Source organism: Bombus terrestris, unplaced genomic scaffold (genome assembly GCF_910591885.1).
Source record: "Bombus terrestris unplaced genomic scaffold, iyBomTerr1.2, whole genome shotgun sequence".
Lineage (NCBI taxonomy): Eukaryota > Metazoa > Arthropoda > Insecta > Hymenoptera > Apidae > Bombus > Bombus terrestris.
Genome location: NW_025963552.1, coordinates 4,955,616 through 4,966,377, shown reverse-complemented (window position 1 = coordinate 4,966,377; position 10,762 = coordinate 4,955,616). Strand labels below are relative to the sequence as shown.

General features: G+C 43.4%; 2 protein-coding genes across 2 annotated transcripts; both read left to right on the top strand.

Annotated features, from left to right (window-relative positions):
• Positions 1-6,535: 6,535 nt before the first annotated feature.
• On the top strand, positions 6,536-9,685 carry LOC125387005. Its single transcript, XM_048414180.1, has 2 exons — positions 6,536-6,816; positions 7,299-9,685. Exons 1-2 carry the CDS (start codon positions 6,536-6,538, stop codon positions 8,224-8,226), a joined length of 1,209 nt encoding a protein of 402 aa, XP_048270137.1. The 3' UTR covers positions 8,227-9,685.
• Positions 9,686-9,943: 258 nt separating this feature from the next.
• On the top strand, positions 9,944-10,465 carry LOC125387004. The gene has a single exon (XM_048414179.1). It carries the CDS (start codon positions 9,944-9,946, stop codon positions 10,463-10,465), a length of 522 nt encoding a protein of 173 aa, XP_048270136.1.
• The last annotated feature ends 297 nt before the right edge of the window (positions 10,466-10,762 follow it).

Here is a 10,762-nt window from a genome sequence, read left to right as displayed (position 1 = left end):
CTCCCTCTTATTCTCACCAAACAACACTGTGTCGTCTGACGAAAGCCAGGATATCTTTCTAGTTTGATTGACATTTATGCCACTAACATTTGTTCCTCTATTATCTCTAGCAGCGGCTCTAGACACAGATTAAGAAGCAGCAGCGATAGAGGGTCGATCTGCTTAACTCCTCTCAGGATCTTAATTTCGACCCCTATATAACATTTCGCTTTGATGTTTTTCTTGCCCTCTTTATACATACTTTCAATAAGTTCAATTATATGGGTCGGCACATCCTTCCTCGTCATGCAAGGTTTTAACGCCAAGTGAGGTATGGTGTCAAAAGCCTTGGAGATATCTACAATAGTGAATAACCCCCCCCGCCCCGTTGTTTCTTTTACCGTAATTCAAGGCAGCATTAAGAAGGGCCACGATCACTTTACAGTCATTTTCAGACGTGAACCCTTTCTGCCTTAGGTTGAACATTACATCCCTCCTTATCCTTCTGTCGAGAATGGAGGAGAAAATTTGGCCGAGAATGAGGCCTATTGTTATAGGTCTCCAGTTCTCGACATAACTGCTCGGCTTGTTTACTTTCGGTATTAGAATAGTCATATTCTCCTTCCATATGGTCGCAAAATAGGAACTATAACATAATATATAAAAATCTTTGTCAACATAACAGGCAGGCCAAGTATCATTAAGTGCTCCTTTTGAAAACCATTTGGTCTTGCCGCAGCCTTTTTTCTTATACTACTTATTTTCTTGCCCACATCCTCGGCGGTTATCGGCGGAAATAAGTCATTTAAGGATAGCTCGGAGGCTTTATTTCCCGGGATTTGGGTATTCGAAGATCCTGTTTAACCCCATAAGCCCTCATAGAGTCTCCTCATTTCAACAGCTTCTGGTGGTTGCCTGGCTGGTTTGAGGTATGCATGATCGTTGTTAACAACAACTTCTTAGGACATTCTTGAATTAACTCGTGGCAATGTGCGTAGGAGTATCTTTTCCTGGAATTCCTGCTCTTATTCCGACTATACTTATTTCGTTTCACTTGATGCTTTCTTGTTTTATTATCCTCTAATTCATTAATTTTCTCTATTGCTCCGTATAGAGATGTGTAAATAAAATTGCTAATGTTGACAGTAAGGGCCTGCTCCCTTTATCACTTCTCCATATCTCGTCCAACCGATCGTTAACCTCCCTTAACGACGGAGGCACCTCGGATAGTATCTCGATTGCTTTACTTATTTCGAGTTTCCATTGCTGGATGGACTCGCTACTCCCGTTTAATGCAGACTCTGTGTACCACGCATTGTCTGAGTTAACGGAATCGCACCCTCCATCTCCTGGGCAACCTCCTGATGGCCCTCGCCCTCACTAGCTAATTTTAATTTTCTCCTTTGATATTTAATGTGATCAATTGTTTTGTTTGTGAGGATTTTATTTATTTCTACATTTGGAAATCTGTGGTCTTTATAGACTTCATCGAGTTCCTTCAGGAAAGTTACTTCTGCTACTGTCCATTTCTGGGGGTCCGCTCCCCTTCTTCTGTCAGGGCAGGGTGCGCATGCCGTTCATGGGTGGATAGCCCTGTCTGGGTCCCGAAGATCATGTGGCATGCTCCACATTTATATGCTGACTCTTTCCTTTGATTCATACCACTACACTTAGGTATGTGGCATTTTGCCCCATGAAGCTTCGGGAAACTTCTTTCGCAATATATGCACCCCCACTGGATGCGGGCATCCATATGATGTTGATCAAGTTGTCTGTCCAGGTCTGTCAATATCACGAAGAAAAGGTGAATGTCCCTTCTCTGACAGACCGGACGGGCAACCTGATTCCACACTAGCGGCACCATAACCTTTGCATAATCCAGGGACGTTGCCGATCCGTCGATTATGGTCCTCTCCGAAGCGGATAAGTCCGCCACAGTGCTTCTGGGACCGAGAAATAATACTTTACTCATGGTTAGGTGTTAATTCCATCTCTTCACGGTAAAAATAAACCGTTATTCGGCAAGCCGATTGAAAGGATGTATACGTATAGATGTATACGTAAAGGATGTAAGAGAGTCATAGTTACTCCCGCCATTTTCCCGCGCTTATGTTTCATATTAATTCTCTATATTCATAAAAATAACAATGTAAAACAAAAATTAATAAAATAACTGTTCGTTCTATTTATTGAACGCTATCGATAAAGTACTCACAGTTTAATTGAAATCGCTCCACTGATTTGGGAAGAAAGTTTTTTTTGATGTATACTTTAATATAATATTTTGATGGGAAATTTGTATACATAAATAGTCACTTTTAGTAATAGAGACCTTCAGATTCGTAAGAAATAAATGTCACACTTGAATATCATCATTCCCAATACAACTAATATTTATTCCTTATGAAATGTTCAAAGCATAAATTTTTTCTACCCGCTACGAGAAATACAGTAAATTTTGATCAGTATAGTAGTAAGTACAGTAAATTGAATTCGTTCGTCTCGAATTCTTCGTCATTTTATTACGTCGTCGAGGGATTAACCCAACAACGCGTATAATTAGATGAATTGTACGATATTATACTTTTTAATAATTTATATTTGCATAGCCTTAGCAATGCTGCGTCTGCATTGACTAGAACAGACAGCGAGCTGCCTGCATACTGATCATGCACAAAAATAGGATTGTGTCTACACTGGAGCTGGCGAACAACTCGTAAACAGAACACAAGCAGACCTATTCGCGACTGTACAGTCATATAATAGGTGAAAGTGATACAGTAAAGTCATAAAGTAAAGCATTAAGTAGAATCATCAATTGATCCAAGGCTGTATACATTCTGCACCCACGCAGGCACTCTCGCGTCAGTTGTCTGAAATATTAATTCAATTGGCTTAATTAATTTAATATTTATTTTGATATATTAGTTCATTATACAGACAGAATTTTTGCTTATTTACTTTTTAATTACTCTTAGCAGTTTTTGCAAAAAATCACGTTTTCTATCGCTTCGTTGGAATTTTGCGTTACAATTAAAAATGCATCAGAATCGTTCTGAAACTACCAATTTATTCATGTTCCCAAGTGCGTTACTCTTCTTGAAGCATTCTGTTACAAACTTTAAAAACTAGTCCATATATCTTTAAAGGTAAGAAAGGAATTTTTTCACTTTTATAAACAAAATTTTTAAACAGCAGCAAAGTTAAATTTTACTTGGATATCAGTATATTTACAAAATTCACAGTAGCGATTTCTAAACCTATCTTATTTATTTTTGGAAAACTGTAATCTAACGATTTAAGAAAATTATGTATTATATCATAATTGTAACTGCAATGTATTTTGTTTGATGATGAATAACATACAACGTACTCCGAGATAATCTTTCCACGGAAATTCCATTTGGTTCGATAAAAAAGATTTGCTTATATCGCAGAATAAGCAAAAAGCGACACGCGTAGAGATGTCTATGAGAACTGGTGTGTCAACTTATGGCTATATGACGCTATTATATGATGAATTTCCCGACTATGTCAATAGTTCATAACACATTTAGCGATATCGAGAATGTAGCCGCCAGATCCCGTCATGTTATACGAAGCCAGATTTTCTGCATCCATAAAGTGATTTCTACGCGTTGATCCTTAACGAATCTTTATATGTGTCCACTATTGTTGAGAACAAGATACATTTACACTGTACATGTGAATGTGTGTGTAAGCGTCAGAGGGCATCCAGGCCTTAGTTGGGTCGAAAGACAATAGTCGGTCGTTAGAAGTATCTAGAAGAGTCGGTTGACAACAAACAAGCGTGTGAGTAGGATTTCAAGGTCTTTAGAGTATAAGATATATGTATAACTGTTGTGTGCTAAGTAAAGGAAATTTTTTGTATTTTCCGAATCCCTCCTATACTTTTACAACTATCTTCGGTGTTGGTGTCATAAATCTCAATCTTAAAACACATATTTGCTTGGAAAATATAGTTTCTCAACATTGTAAATCGTTTGTCTTCCTAATTACACGTTATAAACACGGGGATTTGACATTGTATCAAAGCTATTAACTCTTTGAATGTAAATATGCCATACTTTTTATTTTTCTTTGTAGGAGAGAAAATTTTCTCAGCACAACAATTTCAAGACAAATAACGTACTTTTTATTTGCTTGTTGCATTAAATTTATATTTGTTTCGACAGTTTTGAACATTTTAAAACTATCGAATGATGCTAGAAACATCTGCTTTTTTGCAAAGTTTGTCAACTATTTTTCAATCTTTTGCTCTATTACCCTCAACATATAATCAAAAAATCTACAGAAATTGATTTATCACGTTTATCATCTCTTGTGATCTTTACATAAAGTAATGCCAATGCCACTGCAAGGGATCTTTTGTCTTCAAGAAGCCAGCGTGTGTTGAGGACTCTAAAATTTTTACACTTGAATTTAACTACAATACTACAATAATCACTGGATCAATTACTGCCTGAAATATGGAAAAATTATCTGCACTGAGATCAATGATAGATATTTAAATGATCAAAATCACTGCAATTTTTTAAAAAGGAATACGGGAGAAAAAGATTAATTTGGGAAAAAGTAAAGAATGGGAACAAAGTTTGTTTATAAAGGCATGGAATTCTTTCTCGCACTTACCATTTCAAAAGAAATAACATGCGATTCGAAAGCATTCTTAAACAACAAAATGCGTTTTGCTTTTGCACTGTAAAATATAAAGTTCCAATCTTTCCAGTCTTCTATAGTTAATGTGGAAAATAGAAGTACAGTCACGTCCACGTGGTGAACTCGGTAAATTATAAGGCTACATCGTTGAAGGTAAGCAAAGAGATTGAAAACTCCATGTTACCGCGAAAATGCCATAAGTATAAATATTTTTTAACAAAACCTTTAAGCGTAATTTAATTTACAATTCGGTTTATAAATACAGGGACAATTTAGAATGACTATTTAGAACAACAATAAATATTTTGGAAAAGTGTCCGCAAAAGTTACAGAAATGAATGAATTAATAAACATAGAAACTTTAATAATTTAAGTAATATAAATTACAGTTTTTTATCGAAACCTCGTTCAGAGAACTTTTAATAAATTATATAACTAATTCAACGAAATTTACAAAAATTTGAATCTGATTCATATGAAATACATGTGTATTTTCGAGCTATCGTGTGGAGAAGCGGTCGCGAGAAAACGCGTCAACGGGAGTCGTAAATTCCCGTTACGATTGTAATAATCAACACCATAGATCGACCCCCGTATTCCGGTTAGGATAATAGAGGTGATTGATGTAGTATAACACTGCGATTAACAGGGTTATAAAATTGATATCTCCAGCACTTATTACACCAATGAGTTACACCGTTACGTATGGTATAAAGAGTTATAGATGAAGGCCATCGTGTTGTAATAGAAGTGGCGACTAAACAGACCAGACATTGATTGACCGAATGACTAGACTTTAACCGTATGAAGTAGACTGACTATTTCCTCACATGCAATTACGGAGAAAACGTCGGTGTGGGTGTGAGTGTGGTTTTTTGAACGAAGAAAACGGATTCGTTGCTCACACTTTTCGTTAGTAAGGTGACGGCAACGATCTGCGATGTCCATTGGTTCTAGTCAGTGTTAATGAGTGATGAGAGGGGACGGAACCTCCTACCAATGTTGCTAGTTGATGCCTTGTTTAAGAGAAAATCCGGATTTTCCGTTAGATAAATCTCCGCTTTTTGCGTCAGGCCACTACCCGCTTTCTCCGTAATTCTTAAGAGCGTATTATAAATCCAAGGACTTTTCTAAAATCGGTCATAGACAGAAAACGTGTGTCGAAACAATGACGTTAAGAAGTTAGTTTTACTGTAGCTCCTTGGATTTATTGCGCGTCGGAAGGACGGCACGTAGACCGTTGGCTGTTAAGCAACGCGGGATGGAGTGCAGATGGCTTGCACTGCATGTAGCGGTACTTGTCGACAAAAGTCATCATGGTTTTTGCTAGCAAATCCGCTACACAAGAAACCGTGTTTACTCAAACACGAGCTAATTATAGATCTATCGACCTTAGGCGGTTCCGATCATTAGGCCAAATCCGTCGTTTTTGCCGTGACCACAGGCTCGTGAGTCAGCTACCCAAAAAACCAACAATTGTAAACAGGTCGCGAGCTCGGCGTCCGTTGGGACGTTTCGAGAACATTCTCGAAATTCAAATCCCAACGCCTATCGTCAACTCCGGCGGATATAAATATAGCGGACAGGGTAGCGACGCATCCTTAGTTACCGAGAGATTCGAGCAGCGACAATTTAACCGACACTTCTTTGCGCCGATCGATTAGCGACCGCGAAATGAAACAGCAAGTATATTGTACGACTAGTGTAAGCATCGGGTATATTCTAATAAACTTCGTAGTTAGATATATTCCGGTGTTTGTGTGAATTAATCGACACCTTGCCACCTCAACTGGTGACCCCGACGTGATTTTTTTGTGTAAGAGGTGACAGTGATAGACTAGTCGCGGTGTGAACAGTATAGTCCGCAAATCGCACTATGGAAAAGGAGAGCAAACCATCTCCAGCTTCGTTCCGCGTGCCGCCATTTATGCCTACGAAGACCGGTTTCTGGTTTTCGATCCTAGAGAAGTATTTCGGCGTAGCCGGCATTAGCCACGATGACGAAAAAGCCTTAGCCCTCATGGGATTCCTCGACCCACCATACCTCGCAAAGATAGAGTATACCGTGACCAACCTCCCCGCCACCCGCCAGTACGAGAAACTGAAGAGCGAGCTAATCCGCGTCCTGACAGAATCGGACAGCGCCAAGGTTGAAAGGTTAGTTGAACGCGAAGAGATGGGCGACAGAAAGCCCTCACAGTTTTACAATGACCTAAAGAAACTAACCAGCCCGCTCGCGTCCGACGAGTTAATCCTAAACCTGTGGAGGAACCGCCTCCCTGACCGTATCGGGGAAGTCCTGGCCGCAGTTGACAATACGAACATAGAAAAGCTGACCAGGACTGCGGATAGAATCGACGAGGCGCACGATCGCCACGGCCACCGAGCGCATAGGGTGGGCACAATCGCCGAGCCATCGGCACCGCATGCAGACAAAAACGACGCGCTGGCCGCCGAAATCAGCAGGCTGAGGGAGGAGATTAAGGCTTTAAAAATCGGGGCGTACCGTAGACCGCGAAGACGCTCGAACTCCCTTACACGACGTCGTCGCCGTTCGCGTGACACCCCGCGTCAGGACGGAATTTGTTTTTATCACGGGAGATTCGGCGATCGCGCCACAAAATGCACCGCCCCGTGTAAGTGGAAGACGGGAAACGACCCCAGCCGTCCGTAAAAGCGGCGGATCACGAAGGCTTAGGATCTCGCCGCATCTTCATCGTAGATCAGAGAACGAAAACCTCGTTCTTAGTGGACACCGGGGCCGACATCAGCGTTTATCCCCGAAGCAGGCTATCCAGAAACGTGAAGAAAGCAGCGTACGAATTATTCGCTGCCAATGGGACGCCCATCGCAACGTACGGCACCTTGGCGATGGAGCTGAACCTGTCCCTTAGACGTGCCTTCAAATGGCACTTCACGATCGCCGACGTGCAAACCCCCATCATCGGCCTGGACTTCCTGAGCCATTACGGGTTGCTTGTGGACCCAAGAAAGAGACGTCTTCTTGACACAACAACCCAGCTAACGACCCGGGGATACGCCGCCAACTGCGAACAACTCATGATTAAGACCGTAAAGGGGGATTCGGTCTATCATCAACTGTTGGCAAAATATCCTGATCTAACGCGCCCACCGGCCTTTGGGCGAGAGAAAATTCGGCACGGCGTGGAGCACCATATCGAAACCACACCAGGCCCACCCGTGCACTGCAAACCCCGCCGGCTCGCACCAGACCGGCTCAAACAAGTCAAGGCGGAATTTGCAACGCTGATTGAACAAGGAGTCATGCGCCCATCGAAGAGTTCCTGGGCATCTCCGCTACACGTCGTCCTAAAGAAGGATGGAAGTCTTCGACCCTGCGGTAACTACCGGGCGCTAAACGCCCGCACTGTTCCTGACAGGTACTCTCCACCGCACATCCAAGACTTCGCGCAGCAGCTACACGGTAGGAAAATTTTCTCAAAAATTGACTTAGTGCGCGCCTACCATCAAATTCCAATCGCGCCTCAGGACATTAAAAAACAGCAATTGCGACACCATTCGGCCTTTTCGAGGCAACCAATATGATGTTTGGGCTTCGAAACGCCGCGCAAACGTGTCAACGTTTCATCGATGAAATCACGCGTGGCTTAGATTTCGTATACGCGTACATCGATGACTTCCTGGTAGCTTCGGAAACCGAGGAACAGCACCGCGAGCACTTGCGGATTTTGTTCGAACGTCTAAATCATTACGGCGTAGTAATCAACCTAGCAAAGTGCGAGTTCGGCGTTGATGAGATAGCCTTCCTAGGCCATACGGTAAACGCGCAGGGTATAAAACCGCTCGCCGATGGAATAAAAGCCGTAACTGAAGCACCGCTCCCCGCGAACATCAAAGCTCTCCGCAGGTACCTCGGTATGATTAACTTTTATCGACGTTTCATACCGGGGGCAGCCAAAATCTTACAACCCCTCAACGATTTGCTGCAAGGGACGAAAAAGGGCAACATGCCCATTACCTGGTCGGAGGAAGCCAAAACAAGCTTTGGCGAGTTGAAACGCGCCCTAGCTAACGCTACGATGTTAGCGCATCCTATACCCGGCGTGCCCATCAGCCTCGCTGTAGACGCGTCCGACTTTGCAATAGGAGCGGTGTTGCAGCAACGCGCGAACGACACTTGGCAACCGTTGGGTTTCTTAACTAAACCCTTAAACGCCGCGCAGCGAAAATATAGCGCGTATGACCGCGAATTGCTCGCTATGTACACCGCGGTCAAACGATTTAGACACGCCGTAGAGGGGAGAAATTTCATTATCTTCACTGACCATAAACCCCTCACTTATGCGTTCGGTCAAAATCCCGACAAGTGTTCGCCGAGACAGTTCCGGCAGCTGGATTATATCGGTCAGATCACGACCGATATAAGGCATATAAAAGGGCTGAACAATAATGTTGCCGACGCCCTATCGCGCATCGAAGCTATAGGGAAATCCGTGGATCACAAAACCCTCGCCGCCGCGCAAGAAACCGATGAGGAACTTCGCGACATCGTCAATTCCGATACATCCGCGTTACAGCTTAAGAAAATTCGCTTCCCGGATTACGACGCGGAAATATACTGTGACGTGTCAGGCGACATCGTACGACCGTACGTACCGAAATCCTTGCGGCGCGACGTATTCAATGCACTTCACGGACTTTCCCACCCAGGAATTCGCGCCACTCAAAAACTAGTAAAATCGCGTTTTCTTTGGCCTGCGTTCAACAAAGATTGCCAAACATGGACACGGCAATGCATCCCGTGTCAGCAATATAAAATAACGCGACACGTATCGACGCCGTCCGGAACATTCGGAGAGCTCGCAGGACGATTCGAGCATACACATTTAGACATTATCGTCATGCAGCACTCTCAAGGCTGCCGATATTGTCTAACATGTATCGATCGTTTTTCACATTGGCCCGAAGCAATTCCTATACCAGATATGGAAGCAACGACCGTTGCCTCGGCTCTTCTTTCCACATGGATAGCGCGGTTTGGCGTCCCAGCAAAAATAACAACAGACCAAGGACGCCAATTCGAATCCAATCTCTTCAAAGAACGATGCCGGATGCTCGGCATTAAGCATTTGCGTACCACAGCCTATCACCCCGCGTCAAACGGGATGGTAGAGCGCTTCCACCGGCAGCTTAAAGCCGCAATCAAATGCCACAATTCGAGCAACTGGTCGAAAGCCTTCCCATAGTTCTTCTAGGCATTAGAACCGCTATCAAGGAAGACCTGAGCGCAACGGCAGCCGAAATGATCTATGGTACGGGTATACGATTGCCAGCGGAATTTTTCGCACCAGCAAAACAAACGGCCAACGCGGAATTCGCAAACCGTCTGCGAGAGCGAATGAGCGAGATCAGACCTCTGCCGACTTCACAACATGGCGAGAAGAAAACATTCATGTTCCGCGATTTAGAAACGTCGCCGTACGTTTTCGTACGTCACAATGCAATCGGAGGAACACTGCAACCACCGTACGATGGCCCCTATCAGGATATACAGCGTGGGGAGAAAACCTTTATCATACGTGTGAAGGATAAAGGCGTAAAAGTCTCCGTAGACCGTCTAAAACCCGCCTTCATCGTGTCGGAAGATATTGAGCACCTGGAAAGGAATGCACAAGCCCACGACGTGTTTGTACCTAGGAAAATCTTCCGACCGCAAAGCAGCGAGCAAGCGCAACAACCCGACGGAGACGCAAGAGCGCATTACACCACGCGTTCGGGCAGGAGAGTTCGTTTTCCTGTCCGCTTTCAAGCGGGTTTGAATTAAGCGGTTAGCAAGGGCACCCCCGCTATCATAAGTAAGCTAATGTAAAAGAAGTAGCGTTAACACTGGCAGGGGGGTACTGTAGCGGTACTTGTCGACAAAAGTCATTATGGTTTTTGCCCAGCAAATCCGCTACACAAGAAACCGTGTTTACTCAAACACGAGCTAATTATAGATCTATCGACCTTAGGCGGTTCCGATCATTAGACCAAATCCGTCGTTTTTACCGTGACCATAGGCTCGTGAGTCAGCTACCCAAAAAGCCAACAAATGTAAACAAGGTCGCGAGCTCGGCGCCCG

Coding starts and splice junctions, on each gene's coding strand:
- LOC125387004 (XM_048414179.1), top strand. CDS start 9,944: ATGATCTATGGTACGGGTATACGATTGCCAGCGGAATTTTTCGCACCA.
- LOC125387005 (XM_048414180.1), top strand. CDS start 6,536: ATGGAAAAGGAGAGCAAACCATCTCCAGCTTCGTTCCGCGTGCCGCCA. Junction 6,817..7,298: donor GACAGCGCCAAGGTTGAAAG/GTTAGTTGAACG, acceptor CCGCCCCGTGTA/AGTGGAAGACGGGAAACGAC.